This window comes from Notamacropus eugenii, chromosome 4, assembly GCF_028372415.1.
Source record: "Notamacropus eugenii isolate mMacEug1 chromosome 4, mMacEug1.pri_v2, whole genome shotgun sequence".
Lineage (NCBI taxonomy): Eukaryota > Metazoa > Chordata > Mammalia > Diprotodontia > Macropodidae > Notamacropus > Notamacropus eugenii.
Window position 1 is genome coordinate 19,933,833 of NC_092875.1, and position 18,246 is coordinate 19,952,078.

The 18,246-nt window shown below is 41.6% G+C and overlaps 1 protein-coding gene across 1 annotated transcript in view; it reads right to left on the reverse strand.

The window, feature by feature from the left end:
• SEZ6L (seizure related 6 homolog like) overlaps positions 1–18,246 on the reverse strand; it is a 239,932-nt gene that overhangs the window by 12,985 nt on the left and 208,701 nt on the right. Inside the window, exons 13-14 of the mRNA XM_072600100.1 lie at positions 9,402–9,596; positions 2,955–2,987 (exon numbers count right to left, since the gene is read on the reverse strand). Of these exons, the coding sequence (XP_072456201.1) occupies positions 2,955–2,987; positions 9,402–9,596 (228 nt within the window). The remainder of the gene's footprint in view (positions 1–2,954; positions 2,988–9,401; positions 9,597–18,246) is intronic.

Below are 18,246 nucleotides of genomic sequence, written 5' to 3' on the forward strand. Positions count from 1 at the left end.
AGGAGAGTCCTTCACGCTCCTCACCTTCCCCACTCTGTCTTCTCTTCCTCTGCTCATACAGTTCCTTCCCCTGATCCTCATATGACATGCTCGATCACCCCACCACCCCGCTTACCTTCTTCTGAATAGCCTCTAACCTACGTGCCCCCTCACATCATGGCTTACATAGCTGCTAAGGTTCCTTCCAACGCTGAGTCTATGCTCCTATGACATACGTAAAAGAGTTTTCCATCCTTATAGGAACTCACGTTTGGCTTCTTGATATTCCTGCCCTGCAAACATGCCAAAACCCAAGGAACTAGAAAGAGTTAGCTTGGAGGAAAGCAGCCTCAGGTGACTCATGGTGGCTGTTCAAAGGGCCATCACTTGGAAGAGGGAGGAGTCTTGACCCCAGAAGGTCCTATCAGGAGCAGTGACCGTGTTCTTAGAGTGATAGCCAGGCCTGATTTCATGGGGAGACATCAGTAACAATAACAAACCTTCCAACAAGTAGGACTGCCCCAAAATTGAATGGACTGTCTCAAGAAATCTGACACCTCCCCGGAGATGTTTCTTGGGGTGACCTCTTGCTAGGGGCTTTCATTCTGATAAGGCTGGGTTAAGTGGCTTCTAAGGTCCCTTCCAACTCTACAACTTAGTTATTGATTCCTCTGCCCACCCTAGGGACTCTAGAAACCCAGCCAATCAATATTCCCTCAGAAGTAGAAAGACCTGAATGTCTTAAGTGCCAGATGATCATCTCGAAGAGGAAGATGAGGCAGGGCCCAGAGGAGGGAATGTGGGTAAAAAATACCATAACCATATATAAAATTAATGTGACAGCAGAAGAGGCCCAGGACTAGGCAGTGGGAACTGTGAGTTCTAGTTTTGGTTTTATCATTAACTTTCAGTGTGACCTTGGGCAAATCGTATTTCATCAAGCTACCTCAGTTTCCTACCACTGGGTGGGACTCAATGATTTTTCAGATGCCACAGACCTTCAAGATTCTGTGCCAGCTCTGAAATCAGAAAAGGTCATAGGATAATAGCATTAGAGCTGGAAAGAATGTTGGAGGCCATCTAGTCCAATCTCATCATTTTTACAGATGAGAAAACTGAGGCCCAGAAAAATGGGATGATTTGTCCAAGGCCACAGACTTAGCAAGTGGGGGCAGCTAGGTGGTGCAGTGAATCGAGCACCAGATCTGGAGTCAGGAAGATCTAAATTCAAATTCAGTTTCAGACACTAGCTGTGTGATTCTGACAAATCACTTCACCACATTTACCTCAGTTTTTTATCTGCAAAATGGGAACACACTGGAAAAAGAAATGACTAACCACTCCAGCGTCTTTGCCTAGAAAACCCTATGGATAAGACCATGGGGTCACGAAGAGTCAGGCATGACTGAATGACTCAAAAGCTAAAACAAGGCATAGCAGTTAGACATTTGAAGCACAGCTCTCTGACTCAAAATGAAACATCATTTCCACTGTACCAGACTACCTCCTTGACGTGAAAGGAAGGGAAAGGGTTTTGTTTTAGGGAAAGGTGAAGGGAACGAAGGATGGGGGTCAATTCCGGACTCAGAGAAGGAACCACTTACCTAGTCCAGGCCGAATAAAGTATTACCTCTATTGAGGGGAGAATGCTATTCCATGGTAAGGATAGAGAGTGACATTCTGGGTCTCTGACACAAGGATGGTACACTGGGGGAGAGGGAAAGGTAGTGTGCAGAAGTGGCAGAGGTCTCACTCCAGCCATCTTGGCTGACTGTTCTTGATGAAGAGCTACTAACTTTTGCTGGTTTGTACTGCAAAAGGCTGGTAAGTGTTGTTTGCATGCTCTGTCTCTTGCCTTGGGACAAAGCTCTGATTGCCCCATCTTAGTTATGGTTCCAGGCAGGGTGATTTGTGTGCTGAATGTGTTTTTGGTCTTTTATATCTCCAGGCATTGGAGATTCTGAAGGTCATCTTTCCAAGCCACTTCCCAGAGCTGGCAAAACCAGACTTTGTCCCTTGGATGACTCCAAGGTCCCCAGTATGGCATTATTTCTGTGAAGCTAAGAACAGGAACTAGGTAGAGGGATCACTTGTAAAGAGCCATTTGAAAAGAACCCTTCTATCAAGTGTTCATGATAAATGCCTAACGTGCCTTTGTGATTTTCACTGTTACCAAGCAGCTAAGGCACGTCGGAAGTTCCCATAGTTCACCCCTCCCCCCCAATAAAGGCACAAAAAGGGGGAGTTTTAGCAGGAAAACAATCATGGACCATAGAGCTAGAGCAGGAAGGGACCTGTGAGGTCATCTAATTCAACCCTTTGCAGACAAGGAAACTGAGCCTTGAGTAGGGGAAGTGCTTGACCAAGGGTACGCAGCAAGTACATGGATTGGGCGAAGGTTCCATCACTCTAAGTCTAATATACCCAATTTGGTACCCTTTCACCTTCACCATATGGCCTACCAAGAGAGCATCCTCCTCCAACTTATCAAATGGAGTAAAAAATGGCTGCCCCCTGCTGCTACCTTTCCCTTCCTCCTCCTTAACTGGCTCTGTCCCTGGGTCCATATAAAAGTGCTATCAATTACATCAGATGGAGTTGACTTAACCTAGTCCCCATTTCCAGGTGTGCTACTTATCATCAGGAAGCTTAATGCAGTCCCTGATGTGCTGAGGCAAATTGCTTAATTGGCTGAAAAATCTTACAACTGGCTTATTTGAATAAACTGCTTCTCCAACATATGAAATGTCAGTTTCTTTTATATCTTCCTGTGCAGGGAATTGGTGCCATTGCTATCCTGGTGTATTTAGGTATCTGAAGTGAATATCCAATTATTTTTCACAATGGCACTGCCCATGCAGCTGTTGGCAGAGAAAGAAATGGGCTTTGCAATAGTTTGATAAAGATGCTCAGTGACCTGCCCCATCTTTCCCATTGTTAAGTTGTGTTGGGGGAATTTTCATTGTGCAACTCACCTTCTAAAGCATGCTCGAAGCTGTCTTGATTAACTGAAAGAGAAAGTGGAAAATATTGGGACTTGGAAAATGCATTCATCCTAGTCTGGTAAAACATGAAAAGAAAATAACAGTCAAAACCCTTCCTACCAGGCACCTTCACAGAGCCAGCCATTTTGCTGGGTATCTGATCCCAATACAATGTGCCCCATGGCAGCAAAGACATGAAGTCTTTCCATTAAAGGAAACAATTTTCCTCCTCTATACTTCAATGAAGGGAAATTCCCCAAAGCCACCCAAATCATTGTCTTGAAGCACAGGTCTGACTATGCCCGTCACCTGCTCAAAAATCTTCAGGGGCTACCTATTACCTCTAGGATAAAGTAGAAATTTCTCAGCCTGGAATGGCCCCAATCATTCATGTCAGTTTTATTTCATATTATTTCCCTTCCAGCCAAAATCATACTGCTAGGCTTTCTCTGAAGCTACCTTCTATCTCCCATCATGATACATAATGGCATAAACCATAGCCCATACCTGGAATGTCCTCCCGCCTCCTCTCCTCTGGTGTCTCCTCCCTCAAAATTACCTTGTATGGACTTGGCTTGGATTTTGTGCAGACTTAGCTGCGTACAAGTCATCATGCTCATTAGCATGTAAATTCCTTGAGCTGAGGGACTGTTTTTCCCTGTAATCTTCATATTCTCAGCACTTTTCACAGTGACAGGAATGTCACTTAATGTGACATTAATGTGCTTAATACATGCACCCTGATTGACTGTCTTTCTTGAACACTTACTAAGGTGCCGCCTCCTTCAGGAAGCTGGTTCTGATTCCCCTTTAATTGTCAGGGTTCTCTCTCTCTTCAAATTACTTTGTATTAAAGAATCAGTTTCCATGATGTAGCTCCTACTTCCATCCCTGTGCCTCCCTCCCGGTAGAATTCAAGCTCTGTGAAGGAAGGGCCTGATTTTTCACTTTTGTGCTTAGCACAGAGCCTGGTACATATATAAATAGCAAATGAGAATTATTGGGGATTTTGTCAGCAAAGGGAGGGCCACCAAAGCATCTATGACAAATCCTAGGAAGTTGCTTGAGGCTGAGGGAGGTTAAGGTCATCTAGGTGAAAACAGGCCAAGGGGGAATTGAAATGGAGAGGGGAGGATAGGACAGGAGAGAGGAGGGGAAGGGGGGAGAGGAGAACAGTGCCCTGTCCATGAGGACAAGCTTCCTGGGCACCCTGCCTATTGAGTCTCCTTTGGATCTAAAAATGCCTAGGGGCGCTGAGAGTTTAAGTGATTTGCCAGCATTATCTGTCTAGTGCTTAAAGTATGCTTAGCCAGTATGTGCCAGAAGACAGATCTGGACTCAGGTGTTCCTGATTTTGAGCAGCCTCCAACTCCCCATTCCTCCCTCTCTCTCCCCCTTCTTTATACAATAATGTCTGTCATATGTACCACAAGTTATGGAAAACACACATTTTCTTAAGGATTCAATGACTACAGATCCACAGAATTTGTGAACTGGAAGGGACCCAAAAGTCATCCAGTCTGACCAATGAATAAAGAAATCCTTACTTCAGTGCCCCCAACAAGAGCATGAACAGATAGAGCCTGAACAATATTTTATCTAACCTTGATACTATCTATAGATATAGATAGGTGGATAGTAGCAGAAACTTTCTGTCCTAGGCGTTCCCTCTATCAATGAAATAAAAGGTCCAGTCCCTAATTAATGTGTGTATATGTATGCACATATTACACAACACATATGTATGTATACAGACATGTGTATAAGCATATATATGTATATGCATGTGCATATACACATATAGTATAGCAGCACCCTGTATTAGTAGTACTATATATGTGTGCTATATATTCTATGTACGTACATGCATGCACACATCTCTCTCTGTCTCTCTGTCTCTTTCTGTCTCTCTCTCTCTCTGTCTCTCTGTCTCTGTCTCTGTCTGTCTCTGTCTGTCTCTCTCTCTCTGTCTCTCTCAGTTTTAGGGTCAGGGAGACATGGCTTCAAGACCTGAACTTGGGCAAATACTAGCTATGTGAAACTCTAAATGTTCCCTGATAATTCTCTAAAACTATAAATCACTGAGCATGTGTACATCTGCATTGGCAGAGAGAGTTTCCTATAGTGATAGAAACCTTAGAGACTCTCTCTCTCTATACATATACACACATGTATATACACATATATGTATATATGCATGTATATGACACACATATTGTATACATACATATATGAGTATGCACATTCATATTTGAAAATACACCTATTTAGATAAGCTTAAATGATCAGGTAAAAGGGAGGTAATTCAGCATAGTTCTTACAAGGACTTTTATACTGAAATGGATTGGGGATCTCACAGATATGGACTTTATGTTTTTTTCCTTTATTCATCTCTTTTCCTTTCTTCGCCTTTCTTCCTCTCCCATCCTTGTCTCTCCTCTCCTCACATTCCTCTGCTCTCCTCTCCACCCCTTCCTTCCCCTTCCCTCCTTTCTTCTCTGTTTCTCTCCTTACTCATCTCCTCTCCCATCCTCCCCTTCCCTCCCTTTTCCTCTTCTCTACTGTCCTCCCCTCTCTTCCCTCCCCTCCCCTTCTCTTCCCTCCTCTCTTCCCCTCTCCTCTCCTCTTCTCTCCTTTCTCCTTTTGCTTCATTTCCTTCTTTCAAAGAAATTGACTTTGGAGGGTGGCTTATATTCAGGCCAGGAGAGCTCATCTCAAGTCTCAGGCTCAGGGTACAGACACTCTATTAATCTTTTCATCTCCCTCTCTCTGTCCCCCTAAGAAATAAATAAAGAACTCTACACACAGTAGATGTTTAATGCATGTTGTTTGAAGACAATTGAAGCTGAGTGTGAGTGGCTTATACTAGGGAGATGAGCTAGTCATGAGAGGGACCAGAGCCACTCATTGTTCATTGTATTAAGGTATTAGAAGGCAGTGTTGTTCAGTGTCATGTAGAACTGCTCTGTGAAACTTGCTAAGTGTTTCTCTGTTGTAGAATCCATGTGGATTGGCTTTTTCTGATTTAACCTTCTCTCCTAAATTTTTTTTTATTTTTAGCTCATTCATTGGAAAGCTATTTTTATTTACCCATTTTTGGAGAACCAAGAGACATAAAGTGAGGGCACACATTTTCTTGTGCATCAATAACCAGTTCCTTCCCCCCAGTTCACAGTAATTGCCAGGAAGTGGACAGGGATTTAAACAGTCTATTTCCAAAATCACTATGATAGAACTGACTGTTTATCAAAAACCACAGGAAGAGCTACCTAAGAGATCAGATGGCATCCTCTGGAGACCTATGGGTTAGTGGTCAGAGACCAAAGAATATTCATGGTGTGATGTGATTCTAAGCCAGACTCCTTGAAGCTTGATGGAGTGGAGAGGGCACAGGATGTGGGGCAAAAAGGCTAGAATTCAAGACTGGGCCAGCTTGGCAGTTTAAGTGACCCTTAACTGATCAATTCATTTTTTTTTTTTACTGGACTGGAAGACTCAAAATGCCCCTTTCAGCCCTAACAGTTCAAGAACCATGAGTCTAGCAAAAGGTCAAAATCAATATCTTTTCTTGTAGTGTCTCTTGTATCCAGAAAAGACTCTATTAATTTTCTCCTTACAGTGAATTTAATATTAAAACTTAACTATTTGCCCTCTAAGTAGGGGAGTTATAGGATTCATCTTAAGACTCTAGGGTAAATGTATCCCTTTGTGAATGATAAAATATTGTCTTTCTTTTTTCATCTTTAAATTTATTTATTTTCAGTTTTTAACATTTTGAATTTTAAATTTTCTCCCCTCTCCCTACCTCCAGGACAGTGTGCATTCTCATTATCCCTTCCTCCAATCTGCCCTCCCTTCTATCACACCCCCCCCCCCTTGTCCCCTTCTTTTCTATTTTCTTGTAGGGCAAGATAGATTTCTATATCCTATTACCCATATATCTTATTTCCCAGTTGCATGTAAAAACAATTTTTAACATTCATTTGTAAAGCTTTGAATTCCACATTCTTTCCCTTTCTCCTTCTCCAATCACCCTCATTGAGAAGACAAGGAATTCGATATAAGTTATACATGTGTAGTCATGCAAAACACATAACAGTCATGTTGTGAAAGATTAGTTATATTTCCCTGTATCCTGTCCTGCCCTCCATTTATTGTTCTCTCCTTTGACCTGTTCCTCCACAAAAGTATTTGCTTCTGATTACCCTTTCCCCTCATCTGCCATCCTTTCTATTATCCCTCCTTCCTATCCCTTTCCCTCCTGTTTTCCTGTAGGGTAAGATAGATTTCCATACCCAGTTGAATGTGTATGTTATTCCCTCCTTAAGCCAAATCCAATGAGAGTAAGGCTCACTTATTCCCTCTCACTTTCCCCCCTCTTCCTCTCCATAAAAGCTCTTTCTTGCCTCTTTTATGTGAGATGATTTATGACATTCTATCTCTCCTTTTCTCTTTCTCCCAGGACATTCCTCTTAACAGTTAATTTTATTTTTTAGAGATCAACCCTTCCTATGATAAAATATTTTCTAAGAAGACTGAGTCATAGATTAAGTTCTACCAAGGTGGAGTTCAGTGATCTTTGAGGAATAATAGAATACTTTGTAACAATATATGTGATAGAGCCAGGTTTGTAATGACATAAGGGGATACTTTATATCAGTAAAGCACTATGTATCATAGTAACAACATGGGAGTTAGAAGATATTTTATAATAGCAAGGGTTAGAGACGATGCTTCTTCTAAATAAAGGCCCTTAGAGGATAGTTGCAATAGTGTAGGAATCATAGGCTACTTTGTTAAAATATATGGTTTTTTATGTATATAAAATTATAGATAGATACTTTGCAAGAGGAAAAGTTACATTGAAATCTCATTGATAACAAAGGTACTCACAGGATACTTTGTAACAATATAGAAGATACAGGTTACTTTTGTCTTTGAAACTCAACCCTTTTCATCCTGAGAATTAGAATCTTCAAACCATTAAGGAGAAACACGCACATTAGGGTTGGCCTTCCTTCAACAAAACTGAGAGGTTTGCAATGTTTCTCAGCCTACCTTTTATATGTTCTCTACCCCTACTTTCTGCCTCTATGAAAGATGGTATTCAGATAAGGGGATTAGAAAAAAATCATCGACATCAAGTCATAAATGACTTGATAAGTATGCCTTCATTACTTTCCTGAAGATACTTGCCTTTTATAGCCAAACAAATGAGTTTCTAATAGTGTAATTCTGAGAATCAATATGCAGCAGGAGTAAATACTTTCTTTCAGGGATGGGGGCTAGAGAGCGACTTATCCACCACCTCTTGGATTACTCCACCCATGCACATCCTTTTTATATTTGTGTGTCTTTACTTAAAGGAATATTGTGTGGTATATGAGAAAGAGTCATATAGCTCTGGAATCAAGAGGACCTAATTTTAAATCCAGCTTCTGGAGCCTGCTACCTGAATAACCCTTGGGCATGTCACAATTTCCATGGGTCTCAGTTTTTTTGAGGGGGTTGGACTAGAGGACCTCTGGGGTCCCTTCCTGTTCTAGGAATTACAACAAAGTATACCCTGCCTTTTTAGAATCAAGTTCAGAATACCTTCATGCAGAGGTGGCATTGTGTGGGGAAAAAGTATTGGGGGCAGAGTCAGAAGACCTAAGTTTAAGCCCTAGCTCTGCCGCTGATTTGCTGTGTAACCTCAGGGAAATTATTTTCCCTTTCTGGGCCTTATTTCCTTCCCCTGTAAAATGAGGAGTTAAGACTAGACAGTTTCTAAGATCACTGACAATCTATGTTCCAAGGCTTTATCTGGCTTTAAAAATTCTCTGTTCTGTGTTCTAAGGTATCAGTCTGCTGCCATAGTATGTGTTCTATGTTCTGCTGCTCAATTCTGGGCTCCCTGGTACTATGTGTCACATTTGCCACCCTGATGCTTCACATCATTCCTTCCCACCCTCAACACTCTCCTTTTGACTTTTTCTCAGAATTATAATTAAATCAACTACCATTAAACCAGCAACTGTGGTGTTTGGAAAAGGATATGGCAATGGACCACTTTATTGTAATGTTCACCATCTTTTTGATCTCCCACACCAAAATTCCTCTCTGGTCATACTCCTTATATGTGTCTTCCCCTAATAGAAGCTCTTTGAGGTAGAAATGGGCTTACTTTCCTATTTATAATCCAGCAGTTAGCTAGACAGTCAATAAGCATTTATTAAGCTACTACTGTGTATGATCAGCAGGTTAATATTGTTCTTGGTACACAGTAGGCATTGTAAATGTGTTTCATTCATTCATTCTTGGTTCCTTCCCGGCTTTGGCATTTCTGTAATAACAATCATAACCAATATTGTCTGAGGAAGCTGAGAAGTACATGTCTTTTTCATGTATGAGTGTCCCTTCAGTGTGGCCATGATGAATGATGAGATGGATCTTTACCTTTACAGACAGGCAGTGGTCCACTCCAGTGGGAAGGCTGACCCAAGATACATTTGATAGTCACTTCTCCCATCAGCTCAAAACCTTCATAGCACATGAATGTGAGGGATTCACCTGGCAGGTAGAGCCGTTTGTATAATATCTGGTAGCCATTTTCAGGCAGCCCAGGGTTATCACATGCGAGAGTCTCTTCGGCTGCAATGAAAGTAGAATGTGACAGTTGATTAAGTAACATTGTAGAGATAGGGTTCAGGGACCTAGAGACTTGTCATCCTGAGGAGACAACCTATGGCTGGTGGCAATTAACCTTGACAGTAGACCCAAGGTCTATACAACCTCAGAACAAGACACTTTCAGACTGAAATGCCTGCCCATTTATACAGGATCTTATAATTTATGAAGAACTCTCCTTAAACTATGTATTGCCTGACTTCACATGTACGTGGGGTACCATATTCCTTGCCTTCTCAATGGGTGGGGAGGATCTGGAGGGAAGAAAAAATTAGTGATGTACTTTCCTTGGAGTAGCCTTTTGAAGAAGCAAGGGTAAGTAATTGTTATCGATTGCCTTTTATCCATATTTTACAGATGAGAAGAACAGGCTTAGAAAGGGGAAGTGACTTACTCAAGGTCACAAAGTGAATAAATGTCAGATCTGGGACTCTATACAGGTATAATGTTAATTAGAGTTAAAGATCTTCCCTACCCATGAATAGGCCTCACCTGAAAACCATTAAGGGAAGCTTTTGTTAATTTCAAGGAGGCGCTGAGTCAGGAGGGTCATGATGCCCTCTACCTCTGAAAAGTGTATACATACTCTGAGATGAGGTTTTGCTTTGGGGGCTTGAAAGAAGGTTCATGTGCCAGATGAGATTTTGGGTAGTCATTAAGGAGCTGACCCCCCTCCCTTCCCCACTTTGAAAACCCAGATGTTGGTGCATCTCTCTCTGGTAACTATGGAAGTGTGTATGTAATGGTCAGACAGTTGGATCTTTCGGTTGTTATGATCAGACAGTTAGAAGCCCTGTCTGTTGGTTTTAATTTCTCTGCTTGTATTTTCTCTGTTAGTGAATGTAATTAAAGTGTATTGTTAACCCCTCAAAAGTTGCTTTCCTTTTAGAAAAGCAGATCTAAGAACCTGCACAGCAGGTGTTTCTCTGTATGTCAGGGTGCTTGCTGCTGCAACAGGGAAGCCTCACTCCAAACTAAGCTAAAAATAACAACCAAACCTAATAGCTAGCAAAGACCTCTCTGCACCAAGGATGAATGAGCTTCAAACAGGCACATGAGTTCTTGTCAGCCCTTACTTTAGCTGTATAAAAGATCAACTCCAAAGCACGAAATCAACCATTCAGCCACTCAATAAGCTTTTATTAAGCACCTACCGTATGCCAAGAACTGCTATAGGTATGGGGGATACAGAGAAGAAAACCACAACATCCCCTGACCATAAGGAACTTACATTCTAACAAACATTGTTTTTGTGTTCCATTGTTTCAGGTTTCAGTCATGTCCTACTCTTTGTGACTTCTTTTGAGGTTTTCTTGGCAAAGATAATGCAGTGGCTTGCCATTTTCTCCTCCAATTCAATTTTTACAGATGAGGAATTGAGGCAAACAGGTTTAAGTGACTTGCTCAGGGTCACACAGCAAATCTTGTAGCATGTAGCAGGTACCTGCCTTAAGGTAGTAGCAACGTGAGGTAGAAATACAGACAATGGACAGGTGATGCTGATCTCCTGAACACTGAAGATCACTGAAGAGGGCAACAGTGCAGTTTCTTACCTCCCACCTCTATGCTTTTGTACAGTGCCTGGAACGTATTACCTTTCTTCAAAGCATGGCTCGTATGCCACTTCCTCCTTGAGGTCTTTCTGGAAACCCTCAGGTAGCAGTTCTTTTTCCCTACTTAAATTACTTGGCATTTTCTTACTTGTGTACGTATTATATCCCTCCAGTAGAATGACAAGTCAACAAGTATTTATTAAGCCCCTGCTCAGTGCCAGGCACCGTGCTAAGTGCTGAGGATACAAAGAAAGACAAAAAAACAGTCCCTGCTCTCAAGAAACTCACACTGTAATGGAGAAGATAGTATGTAAACAGCCATCTACGGACAAGATATATTCAGAATAAACTGTAAATGATTAACAGAGAGAAGGCATTAGCATTAAGGGGGATCAAGAAATGCTTCTTATAGAAGGTAGGATTTGAATTATAACTTGAAGAAAGCTTGAGAAGCCAAGAAGGGAAAGAAATAGATAGATAGATAGAGGGAGGGAGGGGGAGAGAGATAGATAGACAGAGAAGGGAAGGGGAGGGAGAGAGAGAGAGAGAGAGAGAGAGAGAGAGAGAGAGAGAGAGAGAGAGAGAGAGAGAGAAAGAGAGAGAGAGAAAGAGAGAGAGAGAGAGAGAGAGAGAGAGAGAGAGAGAGAGAGAGAGAGAGAGAGAGAGAGAGAGAGTCAGAGTCTGGAGTTGGGTAGGGATGATTTCATTTCATTTTTTCCCTTTATTTCCTTAATATCTAGAATGGATATTGGTACTTAGTAAGTCATTAATAGCTTATTGAATTGAACTGTGGCAGAAAGAGTATTGGATTTATTAGTAAGAGACCTGAGTTTTTGTTCTGGTTCTAATATGTACTGACTGTTTGACCTTGGGCAATTGATTTCATCTCTCTGGCCCACAAAGACAATACTCTTTTTCTTCTCTTTCAAACAGTGGTGTTATGAAGAACAAATGAGATGATGTATGTGCCTTCTTCCTGGAGGGAACAAAACCTACCATGTGCCATGCATTAAGCTAAGAGCTTTTTACCAATATTAGCTTATTGAATCCTCACAACAGCCCTGGGAGGCAGGTGCTGTTATTATCCTCATTTTACAGGTAAGACAAATGAGGCAAAAAAAGGTTAAGTGACTTGCACAAGGTCATACAGCCAGTATCTAAGGCCATATTTGAACTTGGGTCTTCCTGAAGTCAATCCCAGCACTCTATCCATTGTGCCACCAGCTGTGTCTAGTAGAGAAAATTCTTGTTCAGACATATATTGGGCTAGATGATCTCTGGAATCCCTTTAAATTAGGATACACTATGGTTGTTATGAAAATTATTTGAAAGCTGTAAAGTACTGTTCCACCAATCTTTCACGTTTTTATCCTACTTAAAATAATCCCCCTGCTTTAGCTGAGCAAGCCTCTTTATTAATTGTTCCCTTTTACAGTTCATTGCTCCATGTCTCTTTGTAGACATCGTTCTTGTCCCTGACCCTCCACAAATGCTGTTTTCTCTTCCTTCTGCCTATCATACCCTTTCCTTGGTTACACTGCTTTTTTGGTCATGGCTTGCCACATTCATCTCTGCTCACTCCTAACCCTTACAAAACTTATTGTCTATGCCAGTAACATGGCCCTTGGCATAAGAGTTCTGCTTTCTCAACGGAGTCTGATTGTGTTCAGGCTGAACTATTAACTTTGTTGTTTTACTTGTTTCCCCTCCCCTCAAATGAAGGTGATATTGGGCTCCAGTAAGAGAGACAGCAGTGAGTATAGCAATCCTAAGGTATAGTTCCTCTGGAGTCTTCCTAGATCTGTTCCTATCTGCACAGTTATCTAGGAAGGACATTGATAATCTGAAGAGCAGCCAGAGGAGAACAAGTAGGTTGAGGAAGGACCTTGAGTTCATGCCTGCCACGATTAAGATCAGGAGAAGGAATGGGAATGGTTAGACTGAAGATGAAAAAGCTTAGATGGGATGTGAGAGCTGCTCCAAGTATTTAAAGGGCTGTAAGATGGTAAAAGCATCTATTGGGATCCAGGGGTAAAACCATGAGCAGTGGATGAATATTTCAAGTAAGTCAGTTTAACCTAGGTGACAAGGGAATAAAACAAAATAAAATTTCCAAACAATCAAAGCTATCCAGAATTAGACTGGATTGCACCAGGAGGATCTGGTGGGTTGCCCAAGGTGTTAAACAAAGTTTTAGTGACTACCTAAGCACCTTGGAGGTGGGATTGCTTTTCACATATGCTGGTCTCCATGGCTTCTGACATCCCTTCCAACTTTGCAATTCTGTGATTTTCCAATTGGACTAGGAAGTTCCAGAGGGCAGGCTTGGGGTTTTTATCTCTTTTGTAATCTCTATGCCATACATACATATAGACATCCATACACACATACTCTACACATTAAGCGTTTATTTGTCAAAAAGACCAGTATTGTATAGTGAGAATTATACCAGTCTGGTGCTCAAGTTCTGCAGCAACTAATGCATTAGCTGTGTGAACTGGGGAAAGAAATCTTTTCTCTGATTTCAAATTTGCTCATTTGTAAAATAATGGACTTGACCTGCATAATTTCTAAAGCCTCTTCTAACTCTAACATTGTATGTTTGTGTACGTGCATGTGTGTGTGCATATGCATGTGCATGTGTGTGTGTGTGTGTGTGTGTGTGTGTGTGTGTGTGTATGGTCAGGTAAATGAGACCACATAATGTCAAAATGTACAATGAAAATTCTACACAATCATATAAAGGTTAATATGAATTATTCTGGATATTAATATTCAAATATGTGTCATTGATGGGATGCCTCCATTTTTCTGCCAGTGTTTGTTGTTGGGATGTCTAGTTTCCTGCCAGAATTAGAGCAGACATGCATTTATCTGAGACAGATTTCCTTAGATTCCCTATGGGTACAAACCCCATAGGCAACCAAGGAAGGAGTGGAAAGAGGACAGAGAGCGAAATCTGAAGCATCAGGCTCGCTCTCTCTGTGATTGCCATTAGGATCATGATATTATTCTCTGCCCTGCTGCTTTACTCTGTGGACAGCTCAACCTTTCCATCTGTCCTGGAGCTAAAGCCTCTTGTATGTGCTGTCTCCTCCATTAGAATGTGAGCTCCTTGGAAGCAGCAACTGTCTGATTTTTCAAACTGTTTAGCCAGCACTTAGTACGATGCTTTGTGCATACTAAGTTATTAATAAATGTCTTTTTCCCTTTCATTATTTCTTATGATCACTGTGATTCACTTCATGACTGATGGATATAGTGTTTCCTGGAGTCAGAAATATCTCATAACTGGCCCCTGGAGGGTTCTATAGGCCCCATGATGCTAGGAAAGGGAAAATTGCAGAGATCAATCAATAAAGTAGGAGCTGAATGGTTGGGGCACTCTTTGGAGTTTACAAACCTCAGTGAGTAGATAAGTGATCTGGGAAATGTCCTCAGCCAGCTAGGATTCATTTCAGGGTCCCGTCCCCCTCCCTCTTGTCAGGATGGTCATTTGGTGATATGGTCACCTACATAGCATATCACTAACTTAATAGTTTGTCAAAAACTTTGAGCTCTAGGCTAATGCAATTTTGGGCCACATTCAGAAAGTCAGAGGTTCTAAGAATAGGGTGCCAAGAGTACCATTGCTTTTTGCCCTCATCAGATCTCATCAGGTGTCTTATGTGGGTGCCATCGGGTAAGAAATATATTGATAAGTTAGCAAATGCCCAGAGGAGGCAACCAGGGCAGCGAAGGGCTTTGAGTCTGTTATCATATGAGAGTCAATGAATAGAACTGGGCATGCTCAGCTTGGAGAGGAGAAGCTGGAGGGGGGCATGATAAACCTCTCTTCAAGTATATGAAGGGCTGTCACATGGAGGAGGGATTAGATTTGTTTGGCTCTGGAGAAAAGAACAAGGAGCAATGGGTAGGAATCCCAAAGAAGCTAGTTGGGGATTAATGTTAAGAAAGTCTTCCTAAGAATGAAGGCTGTCCAGAAACAGAATAGCCTCTCCTGAGAGGAGGTGGAATCTCTTCTCCTCAGAGATCTTCAGGAAGAAAGTGGATGACAATATTGTTCATTGTTCAGTTGTGTCCGACTCTTTGTAACCCCTTTCTGGCATTTTCTTGGCATAGATTCTAGAGTGGTTTGCCATTTCCTTCTCTGGCATTTTAAAGATGAGGAAACTGAGGCAGACAAGGTTAAGTGACTTGCCTGGGGTCATATAGCTAGCATATGTCTGAGGCCAGATTTGAATTCTGGAAGATGTTTTCCTGACTCCAGGCCTGATGCTGCCCCAGAATGATGATATGCCGAGTATGGGAAAGGATTGGGCTAGATGATCATTGGAGTCCCTCCCAACTCTCAAGTTCTGTGATTCCTTTCTTGGACCAGACAACTGGACCTGGAAGAGGCCTTCTCCAGCCACAGAGTTCACTTACAGGTTTTTAGAGTTAGAAGGGACCTTGGAGATGAAACACATCCAGCCTTCTACCTCACAAAGAAATTCCTTGGGGGATCCCATCTATTCTTGGGAGCCCTCTAGGCCCCTTAGCTCTTTGATAAGAAATTTGGATTTTGAATAAGAGAGAATCTTCTAGGCTAGCATGTCCTGATGCCCCTCACCAGCAACAGTACCATAAGAATCAGATAAAAGGCATTGATGAGAGCAGGTAAGCAGGCTTTGCCCACATGCTATCCTGTACCACTGGTTGGTTGGAATTATTATCACTTTAGTCATATACTCTGGAATATTTTTAACATTTAAATAAACTATGCAATGCTGTTAAGATGCCAGCAGGTGGCATGGAATCACTGAAACTCAGAATCACAAAATCTCATAATAGAATGCTGGAATCCTAGACTCTTAGATTCATATGGAAGTGACTCTAGGAGATATCTGGTCCAACACCTTGCCTGAAGCATGACTCTCTTAGGTAGTATTTTGTAAAAGTGGTCCTTTAGCCTCTACTAGAGGGCCTCCAGTGATGGAAAACCTTCAAGGCTTATTCTTCCCTTTCAGGAAAGCACTTATGTGTCAGGAAGTTCTTCCTTATAACTAAGTGAAATGGTCTTGGAATTGTTTCCTACTTAGCCTACCTCTCCCAACCGTCAGCAAGAGGAATGACTCTGATCCACATGACACCTCTCTAAATATTGGAAGGCGACTTTTGATGTGATGGATTATTTGGTGTTTGAATTCAGAGAATCTAGATCAGAGGTGGGGAACTTGTATCCTCAAGGTCACATGTGGCCTTCTAGGTCCTTGGGTGTGACCTCTTGACCAAATCCAAGTTTTACAGAACAAATCCTTTTTATTGAGGGGATTTTGTGCGTGAAGTTTGGATTCAGTCAAAGGACTGCACTTGAGGACCTAGAGGCTCACATGTGGCTTCAAAACTGCAGGTTCCCCACCCCTGATCTAGATGACAATTCTACCTCTGATATGTGCTACTCGTGTGGCTTTTGGTAAACCATTTAACCTGGCTGTCCCCCAGTTGGCCAACTGTAAAATGAGAGTGTTAGACTGGATGATTTCTTATTTCTGGTTCTAGCTTGATGATTTTATGGTTTTATGATTCAATGATGCTACAACCCAGGTTCAAATGAGATGTGGGGTAAATCACTTAACCTCTCTGGGTCTGAGTTTCTGCACCTGACAAATTAGCCCATTGAACTAAATGGATTCCATGGTTCTTCAAAGCTCTAAATTTGTGATCTCATTTTCCCTTCCCTTCCCTTCCCTTGCAAAAACATGCCCAAGTCTTCTCTCTCCTACGCGAAACATTGTAAGGTTCTTTAACCAATCCTTATTTGATATGAATTCAAATCCATTTTGTAATTCTGGTCACTATCCATGGGCTTTTCAGTGTCCTCTCAAAGATGCAGTACCTAGAGCTGAATACAGCATTCTGGATGATGCAAGTTGGGAAACATTTATTCACCAAAGGAAATATAACTGTCTCAACAATGAGAAATCTGATGATGTGTTTTTGATGCTGCTGTGGGGACCAGTCTGGAGACTGGTGCATTCTACATCCTCTACATAGCTATTTGATTGCTTGGAACTCTGAACTGCCACAGATCTTATGAAAGTCATACTTTCTGACACATGCCATCCCTCTAAGAATTCTCGTTTAAAGTATCGTGTTTGTCCTTCATTGCTGAAGCAAAGTCAAGTGTTTAAAGTGTAATTATTCACTAAATGGGCAGCTAGGTGGTACAGTAGATAGAATGCCAAGCTTGGAGTCAGGAAGATTTATCTTCCTGAGTTAAAACCTGGCTTCCAACATTTAATAGCTGGGTGACCCTGGGCAAGTCACAACCTCAGTTTCCTCATCTGTAAAATGGCGAGCACTCTAACATATTTGCCAAGAAAATCCCAAATGGGTCACAAAGAATTGGACATGACTGAAAAATGGTTAAACATGAATTTATTCACTAACTGCACTTCCTAGATAAACATCTATAAGAGATCTTAGAACACAGAATAGCAGGATTAGGAGGGATCTTAGAAGAGTGAATGTCATGGCTGAGAGCAGCTTTAGAAAAGAGACAATGTCCAAGTTGGGAAGAACCTTACAAAAAAGGATATCAGAGAAGGAATGAAATATCAAAGCTGGAGAGGACCTATAGAACACTGAATGCCACATAGGTTTAATGATTTGTCCATTACTACAAAGCTCTCAGAGCCACAAGTAGAATTTAACTCAGATCTCCCTGATTCCAAGGCTAGCTCTCTATCCCTGGTCTCTCCCTAGCTCCAGATGACTAAGAATTCTGCCTCCCTGCCAATACATTCATTCTCTGACTGCATTCATATGTGTGCATTCAGGTGATCTCCTGAATAATGATGACGCATTATCAAGCAACAGTGATTTATAAATAATATTAGGCTACTTATCAAATGCAAGTAAGTAGTCCAATAAAAAACTCAAATGTATTTCCAAACTGGGAACCCACTCTGAAATTCAAACTCCTATGTAGTGTAGAATGCTGAACTTAGCCTCTGAGTTCAAATCTTACATCACTAATTTTGTGACCATTGGCAAGTCACTTAATTGTCTCTGAACCT